The sequence below is a fragment of the Rhinolophus ferrumequinum genome, chromosome 22 (assembly GCF_004115265.2).
Source record: "Rhinolophus ferrumequinum isolate MPI-CBG mRhiFer1 chromosome 22, mRhiFer1_v1.p, whole genome shotgun sequence".
Taxonomy (NCBI): Eukaryota; Metazoa; Chordata; class Mammalia; order Chiroptera; family Rhinolophidae; genus Rhinolophus; species Rhinolophus ferrumequinum.
The window spans coordinates 50,815,280-50,837,538 of NC_046305.1; the positions used below are offsets into that span (position 1 = coordinate 50,815,280).

Sequence of the window (22,259 nt, forward strand, 5' to 3'; positions counted from 1 at the left end):
CTTCAGGGCCATCTTCCGGCAACTTGCCTCCTTGTAGAATGCCGCTGGGGTGTGACTGCAGGGCACTGAAAGGTCCCTGACCTAAAATATCTTCTGTGCCCCTGTGGGCTGGGCATTTCGTCACCTGCGTTGTACTCTGAGGTCTGAGCAAAGGGGCTTCCCGCTCCAAATCCATGACTATAAATATGCCTCTTGGTTAGGACTGTGTGTCACCCACAGTCCCTAGATAAACCACCCCTCCTGGGAGGGGGGCATTCACCTCTTTGAAAACACAGGACCCAGCAAGACTGAGAGTGTTCTAAGGAGAGGCAAAACTTGAGGCCTACAGACAAACCTGACCTTGGTGTCTAAAAGTTTTGTTGTTGTTGTCGTGACTTTTCAATATCTTAAAAACAGTATTTTATCACTTCTCTTGAAAAACAAAATTAGAAAAATAAAAGCACTAGTAACATTGTCCTGCATTGCCACAAAATCACAGGGATCTCGGGTGTCCCCAGCCAGTTTACCCACCTGCCTATGCACCTCTGAGCTTGATTGGAGAAGCCTGGAGAGCAAGCCTGGGCACTGGGACTCATTTGTCCGTTCTATAACATTCCAATTCAAATATTTCTTTTAATCCTACAAATCCACAAAAAAACAAAACACAAATGCAATCTATAAAAAGGGATTTACTGAGGAAACAAAATATGCACGTTAAACTTCAAATAAGGATCCAGTTCTTGCATTTTAAAAGGCTTTTATATTTTCACTTCCCTCATCTCTTAGAGATAACATTTGCTAATGTTGAGTCCAGTATTTATGTGCCCATGGCTGTCTGTCCCCAGCTAGATCTAGCTCCTCGAGGCCAGAGATTATCATCTAACTGTGGCCTCACCACCAAGTACCAAAGGTGCTCACTGTTAGTTGGGTGGGAGCATCTGAAACCCTGTTATTTTATGGGGATGCAGAACAACGTTGATTAGAACTTCTGTTTTTATGTCTTTATTTTTTAAAAATTTTATTGGGGAACAGTGTGTTTCTCCAGGGCCCATCAGCTCCTACTCGTCCTTCAATCTAGTTGTGGAGGGCGCAGCTCACTGGCCCATGTGGGAATCGAACCAGCAACCATGTTCAGAGCTCCTGCTCTAACCAACTGAGCCATCCGGCCACCCCTATGTCTTTAATTTTTAAAGAGAAGTTATACAATATCCTGGTTTTAAAATATTGACAAGTCACTGAACAAAACAAAAGCTTTGGAATACTGAGTAGATCCGAAAATACAGGACTGTGGCTCGTGAGTAAATGGCAGATAAAAATTTAAAAATAGTGACCATTTATTAGCTACTCTATGCCAGCCATTGTATATATATATATTATTTATTTTTAAACGTAACTAATAACACTTATGGTTACAAATTCAAACAACACATAAACATATAGTGTAAAGTGCGAAAGCCCGTTTTTTCCCTCCCCAACCCCACACCTCTCCTCAGCTGTGGCCACATAGTCTGAGTTTGGGGTGCATTCTTCCGAATATGAATGGATATAGACACATTTCCAAGCTTACTATATATGTATGTGTGTGTGTGTGTGTGTGTGTATATATATATATATATATATATATATATATATATATATATGTATATCTCAGATTAGCCCCATTTTACAGATGAGGAAACTGCAGCACAGAAGGGCCCCCAGAGTTGGCAGGTAAGTGCTCGAGCTGAGATTCAAATCCAGATCGTGACTGCTGAGTCAGCGCATCTGTCCCACTGCGCCCCGTGTATAACATTTTATGGGTGAAGAAACCGAGGCTCATCTAGAGGTCCCTGAGCCATCAGCAGCGCACGATGCACGACTCAAATTGGGAGAGACAGGGATGCCCGGGCTAGCGCGAGAGGCTGCGTGAAGGAGAGCGCCTTGACCCACGCGGGTCTGGGGTCGCGCGGGACCATGCCAGCCGGGTACGCAGCCCCCACCTGGAGCCTGGACTCGCCCGCGTCGCTCCGGGACAGGCGCCACCAAACTTTTTGGCCCGGCGTTCGCATCACCCACTCGGAGCCGATCCGGAGGCCGGGGTCCTGGGGTCCCGAACTCCAGTGGGCCCAGCACACGGGCCCAAGGGCAGTGCCCGGCAGACGGCTGCCGCCGAACCGGCTGGGACCGTCCCGGTTTCGCCCCCTCGAGCCATCGGTAGGCGCCCCGCACGCAGGGGTGACCAAGGCCCGCAGCCCCGGGTGGGTGGCCCTGGCGAGGAGGGTTTGGGGGTGGCCCGCCCCCACCCGGGGGCCGCGGAGGGGCGCTGGCTGGGCGCGTGGCGGGCGGGGCGGGGGCGGGGCGGGGGCGGAGCCGCGGCCGGAGGCGGCAGTGTCCCGAGCCGGGCTCAGGGGCCGCAGTGGCCGCCGCGGAGTCAGGCTGACTCGAGAGAGCGCCCGGGCGCAGAGGGGTTAACGGGCCGCCGGGGCCGCGCAGAGCAGGTACAGACCCTCCCTGGGACCCCCGGCCCCGGCGCCCTCTCTCCCGGGTCCCGTTAGGCCACCCGCCCCGCGCACCCGCGCCGCCCCCGCTCCTTGCGCCCCAGGTCGCGCCATAGCCACGACCCCGGCCCCAGCTCTTACAGCCTCGGAAGATCTTCCAGTCCCTGGGGTCAAATTCCTGGGGAGGGGGCTCTGATCCCGTGGAACTCTGTCCCTGTCATCTGGGATGAGAATCAGCCAAAATTCCTACTAAGTCACATAGTAAAGTTGGAAAACATACCTAGGACCTCCCCGCACGCGCCGGCGCCTCCTGCCCTCCCCTGGAGGATATGTGCCTCCACCCCCGTCGCTCCTAGAGTTGGGGGACAGGGGCGCTGAGAGGGCAACAGGTGGGTGCCGGTGATCCAGCTCAGCCTGATGAGCAGAAGGAAAGACACCTGTTGGGATGGTCCTCCGGGACCCAGGAGTGGAGGGCATAGTGAGGACCAAGGAGTCCTACCCAAGGCAGGGACTCTCCGCAGCAGCCAGCCAGAAACGTGTCGTCTAGCCCTTGCCCCAGCAGAGCCTCCTATTTCCCAGAGGTGGGTCCCTCTGGGGGTGAAGGGATTAGCCCTGCCCATGTCTCTCCTCCTTGATCTTCACTGGCCAGTGTGGAGGTGTGGCCAGGAGGAGCCCAGGTTTGTCCTGACCAGTGTCCAGCCTGGCACTGGTGACCACTTCTGACCTCCCCTTTCCTCACCCTGGGCAGTGAGAGACACCAGATAAGAGACATGAAAAGGGGTGAGAAGCACAAAATGTGTCCTGTTTCCACACTGGAGAGGGTGTCGGCCCCCTGCCTAGCTGTGCAGGGGGGCTGGGGTAGGACTTTTCCAGAGAGAGAGCCAGGCCTGGCCCAGGCCCCAGGAGCTCACGTCACCCCCACCCCCCACCCCTCACTTCTCCAGGGAACTGCCAAAGCCAAGCCCAGCTCAGGACAGGACTATGTGTACTGGGTAGACCCATGGAGAGACAGCAAGATACAGACCTGGGGAAGCAGCAAGGGCGTGGCGAGGGGACCCCGCAGCAGAGAAAGGGCCAGCAGTGATCCTCACCCCCTTCAACTTCAAGTGATTGAGCCAGGCAGAGAGTGGAAGGTTTGGGTGGAACTTTGGCCCTTCTCTGGAGCCCCTCCACCGCCCCCATCAGGGCGGGGTTGCTGACCTCAGTGGTCAGCCCAGCCAGGGGAAGGCGAAGCCATCAGCAACCCCCTCCCCAACCGCAAGCAGCTGGGGTGACCCTGTGGGTCAGGTTCAACCACTGTCCTCCTGCCCCGAAATTCCCAAGTCCTGGGGTCTCAGGGAGGGGAGTGGGGCTGAGTGTTGCTATCCCCACGCACATTCCTGCGCTTCCCTCTGTCATTTTCCGGCCCCTGGGCTGGCCCACCTCGGCACTGGCTCCCTGGACTCCTTTCCCGGGTGCCTTTCAGATCCAACAGAAACATTTTTTTTTTCCTGGAAAGCAGAACTAATGGATGAAAGTGGGGGTGGGAAGGGCTGGTATTGAGCAGGAGGGGCTGGAGGGTAAGGGGAAGCAGTGGGCAAATCGGGCTGTGAGACCAGGGGAGGGTTCCAAGTGCCACTTCTCTGACTGATCCACGCTAGACTTCAGGATGGACTTCTGGACTCTTCAGAATGCTAGGCCTGTGGTTGGGGAGCGATGGCAGCTCTAGCTGCATCTCTCCTTCCCAGGTACCCCCAGTCCATCATAGTGGCACCTGAAATAAGCCCTCGTTGAACCAAGGCTGGATGCTGGCTCCTAAAGGGAGGTTAAATCGCAGTGGGCAAATCACCTGCTTCTTTAGAGATTAAGCATCAGCCCACTTAGTTTATCCCTTGGCTAAAAAGTGATGGAAGCACTTTTGTGATGCCTGAGTGTTCCAGAGGAGCTTAGCTCAGGGAAGAAAAGGCTGAGAGGCAGCTAGGCAACAGAAAGCCCAAGGGGCTTCATGTCAGCTCCTTGAGGGGGCGAGGGGGCGTCTGGCATGTCCTCCCTGGAGCCTCCCTCTTCCTCCTCGCAGGTCCTCTGGGAGGGCAGGGCGGGAGTGGGGGCCAGATGAAAACCATCCTAAGAAAGATGCCCGTGCCTGAGCTGGCCTACCTGGATAAGGGAGAAGCTGAGAAGTCCCTACAGGGCCAAGGGGAGGAGACTAAGCTTGAGACTCCCACCCTTTCGCCTCAGCAGCTGGACAAGGGCCGCGTCCCTCTCACGCTCACCCTTAGGATCCTAAGGGGTGGGCCAGGCTTCCCCCACCCCACCCTCCTCATTCCGAGATGTCTTTCCTTCTGAGGAGTCACCCCTCCCAACCCCCAGCTTTCTGGAGACCAGGGGTAATCACCAGAGCACACGCCTACACGTCCAGATGCTGGAGTAGTGTGTTTACTTCTGGTCCCCTCCTCCCTTGCCCGGAGCAGTCAAGGAGAAGCGATGGAGAAGTTGGTGGACAGGTAAGAGGTGGGTTGCCGGAGTGAACGGATGGCTCTGACCCTGGAAGCGAGGGAAAGGAGATCACTGGGAGGGGCAGGGGTGGGAGGAAGTGATGAGTAACTTCTGCTTCCTGAGAAGTTGGCATCGGGATGTGGGGAGCCTGCGGGGGGTGAGGGGCCATGTGGCAACACCAGCTCTGGCTCCTGGCCGATGGCTGACGTCCGCATTTGGCCCTTCATTTGTAGGCCCCGGTTGTGTCTGATGCTGCTTCTGTCCCTCCCTCGGCTCTGCCTGGATCAGGAGGTGAGCCAGGGACCAGAGGCGGTGACCCTTTCACCTCCCCTGACCTCCCATCCTACTTGTCCAGGCCATGCCTCCATTTTCCACAGCCGCTGATGAGCCCTGGCCCCTCTCTCTCACACTTGGCCGTCCCCAGCCTCCCCTTCTCCCCAACCCCCTAACTCCTTGCCCAATAACATCAAGTCCAACCTCTGCTACTGCCTGTGACCTTGAGCTGGTGACAACCTCCCTGAGCCTTGAGCATTAGACTACAGTCTCTGTATGGCTTCCTCTAAAATCATTCTAATTTTGTCTGACCTTTTTGTCTACATAGGTGTTGTCTGGACACGCTCTTCAGACACCCCCTGAGGAGGGACAGGGCCCTGAGGGCATCTGGGGTCCTTGGGACCAGTGGGCCTCTTGCTCCCAGCCCTGTGGGGTGGGGGTGCAGCGCAGGACCCGGACATGTCAGCTGCCTCGAGCTCAGCTCCCCCAGGGCCTACCCCTCCCACCCCGGCCCCCAAGACATCCAGAAACCCTGCTTCCCCGGAGTCAGGGCCCCAGACCCCAGACTTCCCGAGAAGCCCTCCCCCTGTATAGGCCACAGCCCCGGGGAAGAGGGGGCCCACTTCGAGGTTCTGCTTCCCCATTAGGGAGAGAGGAGGCCCAGGAGATTCAAGGAGCCAGGAGGTGAGGGGTGGGGCTTTGAGGGAGGGGACAGGCCTTGGGCAAGGGGTGAGGCTTGGGATAGAGGAAAGGGGAGAAAGGACACGTGGTTTAGGGGGGCTTATCTCTGGTGCTAGGAAGTGGACTGGAGAGGGAGGGTCAAAGATGACCTGAGCTGTGAACCCATGTCTGCAACTCCTCAGGTCCCGGGTTCGAGACCCCATCAAGCCAGGAATGTTTGGTTATGGAAGAGTGCCCTTTGCTTTGCCACTCCATCGGAACCGCAGGCACCCAGGGAGACCGCCCAGATCTGAGCTGTCCCAGACCTCAGAGCTTCCAGCCCTGACTCCAGAAGCAGAGCCGTCCTCTGCAAAGCACACCCCTCAAATTCAGTTCCTTCCTACCGAACTGTCTGCCCACACTCTGTCCTCCCCAGCAGAGGCCCCAGGCCCTGAAGCTGCTCAGACAGAAGTGCCCTCTAGAATCAGGCCTACCCCCACAGGGCCCCACCCCGGAGCCCAAGCCTCTGGCAGAGAGCACCCCTTGCCCACCCCCTCCCCAGGAGAAATTGGCTCCTTCCACCTGTCCCCTCAGCCAAGAATGTCAAGTTCCCAAGTTTGGGCCAGTCCCCAGGTGGCAGAGAGACACCCTAATCCTCTCCTTTCTGTGCCTCGAGGCCGAGGCCAGCAGAGCTGGGAGCCCTGGAGACCTGGGGGGATTCTTCAGCGGTCCATTGCGGAGTCTGCCCCTCACCACCCAGATGGCTGGTTGCCTCTGCTGAGGCCTGGCCCACACTCCAGCTCCCAGTGGAGCCTGTTTGCTCCCAGTAGCCCCGTCCCAAGGTGTTCTGGGGAGAGAGAGCAGCTGAGAGCCTGCAGCCAAGCGGTGAGTTCTTCCTTGGACCCCTCCCCCTTCCATGTCTGCTTCCCTGACCCTGAGTCTGGGTCCTCAGCTTGTCAGATCTGGACCTGAGCGAGCGGGGCCTTGGCATTTGACCTCTTCAGGGTAGGGGCCTTGGAGCTCTTCCAGACATGACTTCCTCCCTACTCCCCAAATCCAGCCCTGACCCACACCCCCATTTTCCTCCCCAGCTTTGACTCCTCTGTATCCCCCACCTCAGCCCTGCCCCCCTGAGCAGCCAGACCCCCGGGCCCTGCAGTGTGCAGCCTTTGACCCCCAGGAGTTCATGGGCCAGCTGTACCAGTGGGAGCCCTTCACAGAAGGTGAGGTTTCTAGCCTACCCCCTGGAAGGGGGGCTTAAGATCGGAGATGATGGGATAGGAGACAGCAACCCCTCTGTTTCTCCTCTGTAGACCCTTGTGTTTCTCCTCTGTGTCAAATTCCTTTCTTATTTCCCAGGGCTGGGGTGAAGAGACAGGACAGGCCCCGAAAGGGCAGGGGGGGTTTCAGACAGTGTCGGCAGAGGGGTCAGGCTGGGAGAGGATGTGTCCAGACGTCCAGACGTGCCCTTTGGCTGGCTTCCTCTGGGAAGAAGTCCATCGCGGATGTGGAGTAGACATGGCATGAGAGGGGCACAGCGGAGAGATCCTGCCCAGTGGTGACGGCGGGAGCGGGGGGGGGGGGTACGCCATGGATCCTGGGTGGCTCCCAAGTTACCATCCACTTGATTTTCGGCTTTTGTCAATGTGCCACCAAGACAACCATTCATGGCACTGAACTCACATAATCAAAGGTTTCCGGTATCTTCTCTGTCAGAGTTCACAACCCTGGTCTCAGTAACCTCAGCTGACCTGACCCAACTCCTTTGTGACCCTCAAACAAACCTTTGCGGGGACAGAATTGTCTTGTTCCCTTGGTCCACAGTGACCTAGGCAACCTCAGGATGCCCCATAGCTAATACAAGCCAAGCTTCTGCCAGGGCCCTGGGGCCTTTCCCAGTTAACCTCCCACCCAGCTAATTACTCTCCTACCCTGTCTCTTAGTTCAGGGCTCCCAACGCTGTGAACTGAACTGTCGTCCCCGTGGCTTCCGCTTCTATGTCCGTCACACTGAAAAGGTCCAGGATGGGACCCTGTGTCAGCCGGGAGCCCTAGACATCTGTGTGGCTGGACGCTGTCTGGTGAGGGAGGATGGGGAGTACACACACACACACACACACACACACACACACACACAGTTTCCTTGTTCATCATAACAAAACATTAGACTGAGATTGCAAAGAGGGACATTCTCACCTGCCAAGCTGAGCAGAGCAGAGCCACGAGGTGAACTGCAAGAAGGCTCCCCTCAGGCACAACCAGGCTTCCCTGAGGCCGCTGGGAGTGAGGGTGGGGCTGATAGAGAAACACATTCTCACTTGTGGTGCAAAGATCAAGATACCCGGTGAGCTGAAGGGTCCCTAGAGGACAGGGCTGGGGTGTGAGGTGGCATCTGGCTTCGAGCGGCCCCTGCCTCATCCCTCTTTTCCCCAGAGCCCGGGTTGTGACGGGATCCTCGGCTCTGGCAGGCGTCCAGATGGCTGTGGAGTCTGTGGGGGTGATGATTCTACGTGTCGCCTCGTCTCGGGGAACCTCACCGACCGCGGGGGCCCTCTTGGCTATCAGAAGTTGCTGTGGATTCCTGCTGGAGCCTCCCGGCTCCAGATTGCCCAGCTCCGGCCCAGCTCCAACTACCTGGGTGAGCTTCCCGAGCTCCCTGGGCCCCGCTCCATTCCTGGTCTCTTGGTTCTGCCCTCCACACCTCCATGCAGCACAGCAAACCAGCCCAAGGGAGGGAAGGAGGAAGCCGAGGGAGCATGGGGTATCTGGGGCTCCGAGTGCTTAAGGAAGTGGTGGGACAGGGGGACGGTGACGCACCTGCCTGTCCTGATCGCCCACCTCCAGCACTGCGAGGCCCTGGGGGTCGGTCCATCATCAATGGAAACTGGGCCGTGGATCCCCCTGGGTCCTACACGGCCAGCGGGACTGTCTTCCGGTACAACCGTCCTCCTCGAGAGGAGGGCACAGGGGAGAGTCTGTCAGCTGAGGGCCCCACCACCCAGCCTGTGGACGTCTATGTGAGCTTGGGGCCTGGGGGAGCGGGACTGCCGGGAGGGGGGCCCTGCCCTTTGAGGGCAAAGGTGGGGGACACTCCTTGCCACCCCAAACATTTGTTACCTCCTCTTTTTCTCCCCAGATGATCTTTCAGGAGGAAAACCCAGGTGTTTTTTATCAGTATGTCATCTCTTCCCCTCCTCCAAACCTGGAGAACCCAACCCCAGAGCCCCGTACCCCTCAACTCCAGCCTGGTAAGACTCTGACCCCAAGACCTAGAAGGAGGGGGTGAGGATGAAAGGGGGGGCTCCGAGGCAGTGAGGAGCATCCGACTTGCCTACTTGACTCTCCCTGCAGAGATTTTGAGGGTAGAGTCCGCGCCTGCTTCAGCGCCCCGCCCTGCCCGGACCCCGGGCACCCTCCAGCGTCAGGTGCGAATCCCCCAGATGCCCGCCCCACCCCACCCCAGGACACCCCTGGGGTCTCCAACTGGATTCTGGAAGCGAGTGGGACACTCCGAGTGCTCGGCATCCTGTGGAAAAGGTGACACTTCACACACCAGCCTGTATTCCTGGCACCCTTAGCCCACGTCCCCAGCGTGGCACTCCTGATCCCAGACCCTGGATTGTGGGTCACACCTCGACCCTGTGCCAAATCCAAGCCCAGTGCCTGGGACCCCACTGACACTGGGCTCGGAGCCATCCCACCACCCTGATTTCCCTCTCACCCCCTTCAGGTGTTTGGCACCCCATCTTCCTCTGCATTTCTCGTGAGTCAGGAGAGGAAATGGATGATCACAGTTGTGCCGTGGGTGCCAGGCCCCCAGCCTCCCCGGAACCCTGCCATGGCCCCCCATGTCCCCCATAGTGAGTATGACCCACAGGGAGGGTTAGGGTCCTAGGGACAGTTGCTCTGGGCAAACATCCTCGCTGCCCAGTGGACCTTACCTGGACACTGCACGCAACACAAGACCTCCTGGCTGAGAGAGAGCGTGCAGATTAGAAAGGTGACATTCCATAGACAGCATGAAAACCCTGGCAGCCTGAGCCCCACCAGGGAGCCCAGACTCCAAATGCTCAGCGTGCCCACTCTCCTCTGAGGGGTCCCCACCCCCAGGCTGGGCCTCTGTCCGCACATGGCAGCCCACACATCTGTTTTGGCCATTTGTGTCACTACCTTGTCGCCACCCTGCTCATGCCCGCAGCTGGGAGACCGGTGAGTGGACGTCCTGCAGCCGCTCCTGTGGCCCCGGGACCATGCAGCGCCAGCTCCGCTGCCGGCAGGAGTTTGGGGGCGGTGGCTCGTCAGTACCTCCGGAACGCTGTGCACACCTGCCCCGGCCCAACATCACCCAGCCCTGCCAGCTGCGCCTCTGTGGCCATTGGGAGGTTCGTTCCCCTTGGAGCCAGGTGAGTGGGACTTGACAAGCTGGCTCTCGGAGCAGGGATTCTAGGGAGGTGGGCCCCGGGGAGCTGGAGCTGTGGTTTTCCAACTTCTGTGGAATCAGCAGAAACTTTACAAACAAGATCTCGTATGGAACCCCAATCCACAAGTCAGATAAGAGACTGAACCAGTGTTGGGGCCCACCCAGCGTCCCGTGCTCACCCCACAAAGCCACGTAACCACTGAGCCAGGGATCACAGGCAGACCCTGCTTCAAAAGCCACAGAGCTGGCGGCAGGTGAGGAAGCCTGGGCCCAGCTCCGGGGACCCCTCACCCCGCAGTGTTCTGTGCGGTGCGGGCGCGGACAGAGGACCCGGCACGTTCGCTGTGTGGGAAACGACGGAGATGAAGTGAGCGAGCGGGAGTGTGTGTCAGGCCCCCCGCGGCCCCCCAGCAGAGAGGCCTGTGACATGGGCCCCTGTACCACGGCCTGGTTCCACAGCGACTGGAGCTCCAAGGTGAGCCCCACTCCCAGGACACCCTAGCACACCTTTCACACAAAAACAGTTCAATAAACATTTCCTGAGAAAGCACCTACTATGTGCTAGACACTGCTGAGGCTGGGAATGCAGAAATAAGTGAGAAAAACTTCTGCTAGGGTCCTTCACAAAGGTTCCCCTTATCTGGCTGGTACCCCTGGGACATTCCCTAACTCCCAGGGTCTGGATCCAGGACAGTCAGTCTCCAGCCCCTTTCTCGTCCCGTTTGTCACCAGCTGCCTCCCTTCACACAGCCCCCCTCTGCTCTGCTTCCCATCAACAGTGCTCAGCTGAGTGTGGGACAGGAATCCAGCGACGTTCTGTGGTCTGCCTCGGGAGTGGGGAGGCCCGTGGGGCCGGCCTGGGGGAAGCAGCAGTTGGAGCCAGTGAGCAGAGCTGTGCCCCAGGAAGCCGCCCCTCCGACATGCGCGCCTGCAGCTTGGGGCCCTGTGAGATGACATGGTGCTGGTACACAGGGCCCTGGGCCGAGGTGAGCTGCAAGCCTGGGAGGGGGTGCCTGCCAGTGGAGGCCCTGTGTGCAGGTGGGAGCTCCCTCTTCCCCTCGTCCACCCATGCTTCCTCTCCGTCAGTGCTCCTCAGATTGTGGCCCTGGCACACAGCGTAGAGACGTCATCTGTGTGTCCAAACTGGGGACTGAGTTCAACGTGACTTCTCCTAGCAACTGTTCCCACCTGCCCAGGCCTCCTGCCCTGCAGCCCTGTCAGGGGCAGGATTGCCAGGACCGATGGTTTTCTACGCCCTGGAGTCCGGTGAGTGTCTGGCTCCCTGGCCCTGCTCAGCGTGGACTCCAGGGCTGGGCGGCCTCCTGTCACTGTACTCCCTTGGTGCCCCAGGACAAGGCCAGCTTCAGTTTAACATTGGCCCACTTCCTGTACCTGGAGGACAGGTGGCCTGCTCCCCGTGGGATGTCATGATGCCCCAGGACAGCCCCCTCACACGCTCCTTTCAGAAGAGGAGGAGAAGGCCTGGGGTTCAGGAGGAGCCTGGGGCACAGACAGCAACGGTCTGATTTGGTAGCGGGGGTCTCCCCAGTGTTCTCGCTCCTGCCAGGGTGGCGTGCAGACAAGGGAGGTCCAGTGCCTGACCGCCAACCAGACCCTCAGCGTCCGGTGCCCCCTTCACCTGCGGCCCTCCAGGAAACGACCCTGTAACAGCCAACCCTGCAGCCAGCGCCCCGGTAAAGAGCCTCCTCCCCACAAGTCCCGGTAGAGGGGACTTAGCTGAAGTGTGGGTGGAGATGAGAAAGGACCCGTGGGGGTGGGCAACACTCCTCCAGAGGATGGATCTTGGTGACTCTCGTGCCTCTGTCCCCAGATGATCAATGCAAGGACAGCTCTCCACATTGCCCCCTGGTGGTACAGGCCCGGCTTTGCGTCTATCCCTACTACACAGCCACCTGTTGCCGCTCTTGCGCCCACGTCCTGGAGCGGTCCCCCGCGAAGCCCACCTGAAATGGGTCCAGGAGACCCTGTCCTGTGGTTTCTCATGCCACCATAAGTCATCCATCAATCTGCCCTCTCTGTACCCTCTGGCTCTCCAACCTGTCCTGGTCTCACCAGGGACGTCCCCCAGGATGGTTGAAGGTGGCAAGATGACTGACAGTGACTATCAAGACGTGTGGGTGGGTCTGTGATGGTGTGATGGTGTGTGTGCACATGCTCCCAAATGTGTACCTGAGCCTGCATGCATGCGTGTGTGTGTATGTCACGTGTCACAAAGAAGTTAAACAGACTGAGGAGGAAGGGGGAGGGGACAATGCCTGTTTCTGAGACTTTTCTAGGCTGAGAGGAAAGCAAGTCTGCAGCGCCTTAGTAGTAATCCGAGCTGCTTAGCGACTGGCCCCCATCAATCCCAACTTTGTGCCCAAAACCTCATTTCTCATGGTCAGGCCTCACATGTTCGAAACCACCCTTTTGTCCTCAGGCCCCACCTCCCTTACATAGTCTCTCTGTCCCTACCTCTCATAATTAATTATCTGGGGCTGGAAGTTGGCCACTGCCAGCCCTATCTGACCCCAGGGAGAGAGACGACCTCCCCAGAATAGGGACCAGCTGGGCAGAGGATGGAAAGAGAAAGGTTAGAATAAGGCAACCTAGCCCCTGCTCCCGCTCCCCACCTCCTGAAATGGTTCCCACCCCAGAGCTAATTTATTTTTTATTAAAGATGATTATGACAAAAGAGAAACAGGCTCTTTATTGTCCTCGTGAGAACCCGGCCCTATGGACCGCCTAAGCAAGCAGTGTGTGGTCAGAATGAAGGGCGCGAAGGACAGCACTCAGAGCCCGGGCCCAGAGAGTTTGGGCGGAGAAAGGCTAATGAGTGAGCCCCAATCACCTGACACGGAAGGGAGAGGATCCTGGCCGCTGTAAACCCTGCAGGTTGGTCTTTGACCACTAGAGGGCACTACTTCTTGCAATTTAGGTACGGAGTTGGGAGCTTGGGTCCAGAGCGGAGGGAAAACTTCCTGGTCTACGGTGGGTCTACGGTGGGTCCTGGTGTTGGTAGGCTGCGTCTTTCTGTAAAGTCTCTTGGAATCTGGCAGCACTTCTTACAGCTTGGGGCTGAGCTGAATGTTGCTCTGACCCTTTTCAGGGGTCCTTTTTCCTGTTCCCTTTCTTTGGCCCCGCCTTCCTGCCTCCCCCATCCTTTCTGCTATTACCCATTTCCCTACTAAGCTGTTGGTTTATGGCTTTTCAGAGGGTGGGGGGAAGGGAAGTGGTTTCCGCCTCTCCTTCCCTCAGCGAACCGGCTGGAGGAGGAGCCTGGCCTGGCTCTAGGGGCCTTGGGCGGAGTCAAGGCAGTACTGGATGTCCTGCCAAAGAAACATTCTTGAGAGACGTCTCACCCTCGTCTCCTCCCTCCCGCCTCCCCCACCCAGTTCGTCTCTCAAGGTAAATAGCTTGCAGGAGGTGGTGTAAGAGTGGGCAGCCTTCTCCATACGGATTCTCCCTGACCCGGACAATTCTGAGGGCCAGTCGAGACCTCACCTCTGGACGCTGGACTTTCCGGGGGTCCCTGTGCCTAGGAAAGGGTCAGCGCAACAGAATCAGACTCCTCTCCCCATTGGAAACATCCCCACCCTCGCCCTCTCTGCACCTCCATGGTCTGGCCCAGGAAGATCATTAATAAAGGCCTGCAGAAACAGTTGGACTCAGTGGTGCGATTTCCTGAGCACACGCTGTCCCTGAGAAGGACGAGGACTGGCCTACTTTGGCAGCTCCTTCCGGTCATGCTGTGGCCCTGGGAGTTAGGCTGTCCCCGGGGCAGGAAGGGGCCGAGAAAGAAGACCTTGAACTACACCTTGAGAGTGGATGAGGAGGCAAAACGGAACAGAGAGAATGGAAAATGAAACTGACTTGTAGCCCAGGGCAAGGAGGCAGTTAGGAATGGGGTACCAGGGAATCCCAGTGGGCCTGGGTGCCCCTGTTCAGCCTAAACAGGAACACTAAATAGACATGTTGGCCTGGCCCAGCGGCTCAGGTGATTGGAGTGCCATGCTCCTACAGGTGAAGGCCTTCAGTTCCATTCCCACACGGGCCAGTGAGCTTCGCCCTCTACAGCTAAGACTGAACAACAGCTCTGCCTAGAGCTGGGCTGCCGAGTACTGCCATGGGTGGCAAGTGGCCAGTGTGAGTGGCTGGCAGTGGGCGTTGGCTGGCAGCCGGCGAGAGCAGCCGTGTGCTGCCATGAGCGGCCGGTGGCCAGCGTGAGTGGCCAGTATGAGCGCCCGTGGCAGCTGGTGAGAGCTGTGTCCTACACAACTAGCCTGAGAAACAATGGGGGAGGGAGGGGAGAGGAGGGATGACCCATCCTAATCAAACCTGCACTTTGGGCCGGCCCAGTGGCTCGGGTGATCGGAGCATCGGGCTCCTAAAGCCAAAGGCTGCTGGTTCAATTCCCACACGCTAAGACTGTGAACAACAGCTCTCCCTGGAGCTGGGCTACCGTGTGCTGCCATGAGTAGGCAGTGGCCAGTGTTGAGTGGCCGGCAGCAGGCATTGGCCAGCAGCCAGCGAGAGTGGCTGTGTGCTGCCATGAGCGGCCGGTGGCGAGTGACCGGCGTGAGTGGCCGTCTCAGGCAGTGAGAGCTGTGTTCTACACAATTAGACTGAAAACAATGGGGAAGGGGGAGGGAGGATGACCCATCCTAATCAAACCCTGAACTTCGGACCTGCGGGGTGGCTCAGGTGGTTGGAGTGCCGTCCTCCTAATGCTAGGTCTCGGGTTCCCACATGAGTTGCGCCCTCTACAGCTAAGATTGTGAACAGATTGTGAACAACAGCGGCTTGAACTGGGGAGGGGGTAGAAAGGGGGAAAAAAGAAAGAGAGGCGGTCTTCTGGTGAACATGTGTGGGGACAGAGCCCCAAAAAGCAGTTTCCAGGCTCTCGGCCTCACATAGAAAGGTGCTGGCTCAGGTAGTAAATGGCCATCGACTGTGATCAAATGGCCATCAGCTGTGGCTACTTGGCCGTCAGCTGTAACCAGTGAGCCATTAGCCATGAATATAACTGCTGTGGCTAAGCTAGCAAAAAAGGGGGAGCTAGCAAGAAGATGGTGGCTGAGTCTGCAAGCGGCACAGTGAGGGTTGAGAATTGTGTTGCTCCTGCTTCCTGTGTCTCCAACCCAGCCGCCAGTGAGAGTATAGTGGTGTGACTCCCCTACCTATGGCTCCGTGGGTGTTCCTTTTTGGCCTACCCATATCCTGCGTTCTTGTGTGGGGAGCGGGAGCAGAGACCCCACAGTCCCCGCCTGACACCCCGCACGACAACATGTAAAGGCGTCAAAGATGTGGGGGACCAGAGAAGTGAGACCTGAGCCAGCCCAAAGTATACTGAGGGCTGAAGGCGAGGGAGGGGTGTTGGTAAATAGCTGGGGCCCTCCCAGCGATTCCTGGAAGCCTGTGGGCTGGGCTGGGCGGTGCCCAGCTCAGCTGACTTCCCCCAAAGTTTCCCCTCCCTCTCAAGGCTGTTGCTGGGCAGGTTTAGAGTTCAGCCTGAGCCTGAGGACCAATCACAGGTGGGAAATGCAGCCACAGCCCCCCCTTAGGGCTCCCCCAGCGTCAGCGCGGTCTTTCTCATTCTGATAGCCACTGAGCTCCAGGTCCTGACTTCTCGGGAAGGATATGGGCTTTCATCTGGGGGTTGCCCCCTTTCTCCTCTCATTTTAAAGTTAGGACTAGTGCAAGATTCTTTCCTCTTAGGTCAGTATCGGGTCAGTGTGAAAATTTTCAAGAAAAGGAACTTGACCGCAAGCAACCCCTTTTCCTGGCCCCTTAGAGGGGAGTAGTGCGGCCAGACACCTCGCTGTTGACCTCTGAAGCCCTCTGGAGGGACTTGGGAGACAGGAAGCTGCAAATCAAGGTCAGGGAGGTGTGGTGGAGGGGTCCTGAGGTCAGGTGCGCTGGGAGGCCTCAGGAAGGACTGAGGAAGTGCACCCCTGAGAACTGAGGTGGGGATGGGGTGGTGAGAGGAACCATCTCGATCAATAGGAGAGGTGATGCGCGCAGGTCAGCAAATTGCTCAGGGCTCCGCTTCATTTCATTTCCGGATGCTTGCAAGGGGGTCAGTGTGTTTGTGAACTTGTGAGGTCTCAGTTCAGCTGGGTCAGAATTCCTCCCCCTTCCCCTCACAGCTTCCCCAGGATAATTACCCAACCAATTAAGCTGCAGCCTTTGGACTAAATTTAGCCCCTAGACCACACCCCCTTGGGCCTCCCTGTGAGCAGGTGCTCACAGCTGCAGGGCTGGGTCCGAGACTGGCACTGTCGCCTCCATTGTCCAGATTCAGCCTTTCTGTTGACTAGGAGTGGAACACAGCACCAGAACTCAAGTTGCTGTGTCTCAACCTAAAGCACCTCTGTCAGAAGCTCTTTGGAGGAGAGCTATGCTTGGAGGACCTAGGCAGACCTGGAGGGAGGGCCATGGGAGGGCACGGCGTAGAGAACCAAATGCCAGCACCAGATCCTCTTTCATTTCTTACTTTTCCCTTTTCCCCAGTTTTACAGAGACTTCATTTTAGTGGAACAGCCTCCCCACCAAAGTGAACTGAGTCAGGGTGACCTTTCCTCTCTGAACCATGAGAATCATGCAAGACTAGAGATTGTAGTGTGGGGCTGTGTGTGTGGTGAGGGTGAGGGTTCCACAGTCTCTCCTACTCCTATGACCCAGTCAGCTGGGTGGGGAAGTTAGAGCCGAGGGGGCTTGTTAGGCAGGTGTCACCTTTAAAGAGTGGGAGGCACCTTGTACAGGAAGTAGAAAGCCTCAGGAAAGTACCTAAGTTTAAGTTTGTCAACAAGAGTGATATTTGTGTTAACCTTAAACTAGACAGCACAAATCATGAATCTGACTTTGGGCCCCTTGACCCAGGAGACCAGGGAAAACTCAAGAGGAGGGTGTTTCAGAGCTGAGGTCCTAAGGTAGAAAAGATTTGGGGGAGGGATGTGCAAGACTAGGCGATGGCAGTCAGACCACTCAGCTGGAGGGGAAGGGCAGGGATAGCCAGGAACCAGACAGACCAGAGCATTTTCTCAGCGAGCACCAAAGGACAGTGCAGTTTGGCCTGGGAAAGAACCTTGGTACTTAGGAGGATGGGTTCCGTATTACGAAGGTCAGGGTTAGAATGTGTGTGTGTTTACTCTTCTGAGCCTTGCCTGGCTCTCTTGATGAGACAGCTCTATAGAACTTTGAGTGAGGCGGAAAAGAAACTGGGGGAAAGAGTGTGGGGTTACTCATAAAAAGGAACAGACTGTGTCCCTGGGATCCCTAGGCTAAAAGGCAGGGTGGGGGAGGCAGAGTACCCTTTCTTTTTCTTTCTTTCCTTCTTTCCTTCTTTCCTTCTTTCCTTCTTTCCTTCCTTCCTTCCTTCCTTCCTTCCTTCCTTCCCTCCCTCCCTCCCTCCCTCCCTCCCTCCCTCCCTCCCTCCTTCCTTCCTTCCTTCCTTCCTTCCTTCCTTCCATCTCTCCTCCCCCCCACCCCCCTCACCTCCCACTACTGATTTTTGGTTGCCTGTGGCTTTCATCATATAGTGAAGCTCCTTTTTAGCTCTAGTACAGGAGTGAGCAATCTTTTTCTTCAAAGGACTACCGAGTGAGTAATTCAAATAGCATACAACAGATTAACAGGAAAAAAATAAAATTTTAATATGTGTGCATGGGGAATTCACGTAAGCACAAAAATTCCAAAGGCGGCAAAAATTCACAGTGAGGCAAAATGAGGTCTATCTGTCATTTTGGACCAAGGAGGGGGAGGTAGGTGAAGGAGACCAAAGTTTTGTCACCCCAAAATATGCCTTTTGGGATATTGATTTTAAGCTGCTTTTTAAGAAACAAGACTCCCCAAAAACCTTTGACTTTCCCCCTAACTGCCTAAAAGTCCATCCGGTAATAAATTTTGGACGTTTTCTCCTGTTAATCTGCTGTCTCTGTTAACTGGATTAGTAGCTCGCCAGAAGAATTTAGAAAGGTGGGAGGAAAATGATTTCTTGAGCTCCCACCTGGGCAACTCACAGGTAGATGAGAAAGAGCAAACATTTGGTAAACAAATACTTGCAGGCCACCCAGACAGAATGGGACTAAAGAGGAATCTAGCAAACAGGTATTTGCTTGGATTCCCCCAGTCTGCCACACTCAACACTCGGGGTGCTAGGGTGATTACGCTTCCTGAAGCAGATTTATCTATCTGAATCTCTTTAGACAGATAGGGGGGAGGTAAAAAAGCTCTTCCTGAGTTTGTTGATTTCTTTGTTCTGCTATTCAGTTTCACTCCCATAGGCTACCCTTTATCAAAACACTGTTAAATGGGCCACAGTGACCCAGAACTTGAATGGTGTTCAGTGTTGTTTTTAAATGCCTTTCATGACTTTTGAGCATTTTAGGAAAATCCTGTCTTAAATTTTATTTTTCACCCCAAAGTTGCAAGGAATTAAAAATCCTTTCATGTGTATTCAGTATTTGGGTCCAAGTATGGCACGAAAATAAATATACTTGTTCTTTAAGGTACACTGTCGTGGCAAACATATGCTTATGTATTACTAATTGAGTCATAGTTTTTTTTTCCTAGGACAAACTGTCAGAATTGTGTGTTATGTTAATATGTTCTGTACTTAAAAGCAGTACAGCTGCATTTCTTTTAAAAAGAATCTAAATCAGGGATTGCTTCTGAATCCTTACTCCACATTAGTTTTTCTTTCATTCACTTGCACTGATGTCACCTTCATGGCCCAGGATGGGGAAAGATGCAGGTGTCCATCCTGGTTCAGACCTGACCCAAACTTGGAGGTGGGGGGAAGGGGCAAGGAAGCAGGTAACCCGCCTCTCCTTCCCACCTCCCCAGGCTCCTCTGTAGTGTGGTTCCTTGAAGCTGACAACAGACACCTCATTTCAAAACACAAACCGAGACAAAACCTCATTTCAACACTAAGTTCTTCCCCTCTTTCTGTTTCTCTATTGGCCTTATGAGGGATTTCTGAGAAATGAGAAAATGTCACCTCCCACAGTCTCAACCTACAGTTTTGTTTTTCAAATGACAAAAAGGAGAGGGTTAGTGGAAAGGAGATGCTTAAGCATACAGTATTAATCCAAAACTTAAAGAGAAATGCACTTCCCATCAGTGGATGTGGGCCCCACCTTGCCTTAGATCTGGACTTTCAGGGTCTAAGGAAATAAACAAGCTATCCTCCCAGGAAATTTCAGTAACAAGCAGTGAAACCTAACAGCTGCTCCTTGCAGGAGCCCAGCTGTCTCCCCACCCCTCCCACACCACCCCCCAGTGCCACGGAGGTTGGAGGTTCAGAGGTGGGTAGGAACTGCTCCAGGCAACCTCAGGAATAAAGGTGTGAGCTAAGGATGGAATGCAAGAGATCTGAGCACAGAAATTTAGGAATAAAATGCATTATTAAAAGCGATGTTTCCTAGGGAAAAGCCCCATCTCCCCTCCCACCCCCCCAAATCTGAACACCTCAGAGTCATACTGGCCTGGTAGGGGAGACTGAAATGTGTAGCAATGTTTTCGAAAACAGCTCCTTCTGCTAGAGAAGAAAATTACCTTTTTTTTTTTAGGGGCACAGAATTGAAAGGTTTCTTAATCACAATAAGACGGAAAACTCATCTAATCCAGGATGAAACCCAACGGTTAAACATTCTTTTCCTTGTCTGCGTCCTTGGCTCCCTTTCCCAGCACACCTTGTCCCAGGCTAGCTTGAATAAACATACATGTGACCACATGAGGGCGGGAAGAAAACCGAGTGGGGGTGGTGAAATTCTGAATGGAATGCAGCCCCAGCTAGTTAGGGGCCGGAGCTGAGACCTCTGGCACTGGCTGTGGGTTTATACAGGCAGCGAAGCCAAAACAATGACCTCACGGGCGGCAAGAATGCAGCCCGTGGGGAAGTCTGGGCAGTCAGAGCAAACTGGTTTTTTGAACCAGGATGGGAATAGCTGTGAGCGAGTCTCCCACGGGAACAGGATTAGGGAGAGAAAAGCCGCCCTTCAGTATTTGGGTGTCCAGTTAAATAACTGTGTGTGTGGGGGCGCTGCTCTCAGGCCTGTACTCAAACCCTCGTTTCCTTCCCCTGGTAATGAGAACCGGGGTGCGGTCAGATGATCCCGATGGGTGAGATCACGTGTGAGTGACCGACCTATTCGAAGGGATGCTCTTAAGACAACTTGACTCAAAACAGGTCTGCCAGGGCCAACCCCTGCTCTCGGGATCCAGTGGTAGCTGTCATACTGAGATTGTGTTCAGGGTCACCATTTTAACACGATAGAGGAAACAATTAGTGAAGTCTTTACTTCTCAAATAAACGCAGAGCACCCAGCTACGTCATCTACACCAGTCAGACCTCTAAGACCAGAGATTCTTTTCTCCTACCAGTGTTTTCCAGTATTTTTATGTAAGACCCCCAGTGGAAGAAACTGAAGAGATGCTCTATACACTGGCGATGTCCCGTGAAGGTGAAGGCAGGGAGGAAAGACGAAATAAGACAAAAGTGATCTGCAAACCCCCCGTCCCCCACAGAAATTCTTTTCCGACTCCCTGCTTTTGTGTCAGTTTGTACTCATTCTTTAAGATCCAGTCACAGATGGTTCTTCTGGACCACCTTCTGCTTCCAGAAGTTGTCGCTCTGTGCACTGTATCCTAATTATCCTCATCCGCCGTTGTCCCTCCCAGACTGCTGAGCTTTAACATTTTGCCACAATGGCGTTCTGATTCTAAGGGTTCACTATGCACAAACCCTTCAGGATGTATCTCCCAAGAGCATTCTCTCATGTGACCATAAAATCAACATTCTCCAGAAATTTAACACTGATCCAGTGCTAACGATAGGATTTCCCCAATTGAATCCATGCCCTCTATAGCTTTCTTATCATCCAGGACCCAAGCAAAGAGCACCCTGTACTTCGCTGTCATGTTTCGTTCGGCCGTTCCCTAGTCTTTTTTGACCAAGTTTCTTGAGGGGAAGAATTCTTCTCTCTGTAATTCCAGCATCCAGCAGTGCATGGTACATACCGTTTCCCCGAAAATAAGACCTAGCTGGATAATCAGCTCTAATGCATCGTTTATTTTAAGACCGGGTCTTCTATTAATTTTTGCTCCAAAAGACGCATTAGAGCTGATTGTCCGGCTACGTCTTATTTTCGGAGAAACAGGGCAGTAAGCTGGCCACTGCCACGTAATGAAGACTCAAGTATCTGGCTGCCTAGAGCTCACTCAGTGTCCCAGCACATTGCAGTTGGAGAATTCTTAACCAACTAAAGTAATCCCTGGGCAGGAGATGAGAGCAAAGTGAGTGAGAAGAAACCCTGTGTAGAAACAAGCTATGGAAATGGATACTTGGAACGGGTAAAACTCCAGAGTAACATACTTCCCAACAAGAACTATCAGGAACTGTAAGAGAAACCAGGTGCAGTGTGGGAACAAAAGCCTGTCACATGTATTCCTTTTTGTATAACCTCACAAAAATCATTAGGAAAGAACACTGAATTCTCAGAGGTCTGTTCCGGCTGCCTGGAGGCAAGTTCCCAACCCCCATCTCTCCACATGCGTCACATAACTAGCATGACACTGTAATAACCTTAAAACAAAAGAAGAGGGACAAAGTTTTCAAATCTTGAAAGAGAAGCCTTTGAACAGTGTGGGGAGGTTCAAGGATAAAGAGTTCTGTGGTCAGTGAAGGAGAGGAGGCAGAAAGAACTAGGACAAATTACTAGACTCAGCTATCATCTCGAACCCCAGGAATTAATGGCCGGTACTCTTGGGAATCTGGCTGGAGCCATGCTACAAACCAGTTGTACAAGTTATTTCACTTCAATTTTTGTAAAATCCTCCAGCTGTCACAAATGCTTTAAATAAAATTTTCTGAAACAGTGTGAGGCAAGAGCTGGCTCTAAAGCTGCAAAACAGGAACTGAAAGAAAAAGTCTGGTTGTGTCAAATGAAGGAAGTGTTGATCGACTCCCCCAAT

At 54.8% G+C, this 22,259-nt stretch overlaps 1 protein-coding gene across 4 annotated transcripts; it reads left to right on the plus strand.

Annotated features, from left to right (window-relative positions):
- Window positions 1–2,351: 2,351 nt before the first annotated feature.
- ADAMTSL4 (ADAMTS like 4) lies at window positions 2,352–13,178 on the plus strand. 4 transcript variants are annotated; one of them, XM_033092425.1, is made up of 18 exons: window positions 2,352–2,456; window positions 4,806–4,939; window positions 5,165–5,222; window positions 5,533–5,888; window positions 6,068–6,749; window positions 6,985–7,087; window positions 7,808–7,944; window positions 8,297–8,501; window positions 8,708–8,880; window positions 9,000–9,111; window positions 9,215–9,400; window positions 9,594–9,723; window positions 10,062–10,266; window positions 10,582–10,758; window positions 11,063–11,269; window positions 11,370–11,549; window positions 11,833–11,977; window positions 12,115–13,178. In XM_033092425.1, exons 2-18 carry the CDS (start codon window positions 4,920–4,922, stop codon window positions 12,249–12,251), a joined length of 3,213 nt encoding a protein of 1,070 aa, XP_032948316.1. In that variant the 5' UTR covers window positions 2,352–2,456; window positions 4,806–4,919; the 3' UTR covers window positions 12,252–13,178. The 4 variants fall into 4 exon arrangements, with proteins under 4 accessions (XP_032948316.1, XP_032948319.1, XP_032948317.1 ...); XM_033092426.1 differs by having other exon boundaries at window positions 2,365–2,456; window positions 4,783–4,939; XM_033092427.1 differs by having other exon boundaries at window positions 2,370–2,456; window positions 4,907–4,939.
- Window positions 13,179–22,259: the final 9,081 nt, after the last annotated feature.

Excerpts from the sequence above, each read along its gene's own strand:
- ADAMTSL4 (XM_033092425.1), top strand. The coding sequence starts at position 4,920 with ATGGAGAAGTTGGTGGACAG. Across the intron at positions 8,502-8,707 it reads GCCCAGCTCCAACTACCTGG|CACTGCGAGGCCCTGGGGGT; the intron begins GTGAGCTTCCCG and ends GCCCACCTCCAG. Across the intron at positions 11,270-11,369 it reads ACACAGGGCCCTGGGCCGAG|TGCTCCTCAGATTGTGGCCC; the intron begins GTGAGCTGCAAG and ends CCTCTCCGTCAG.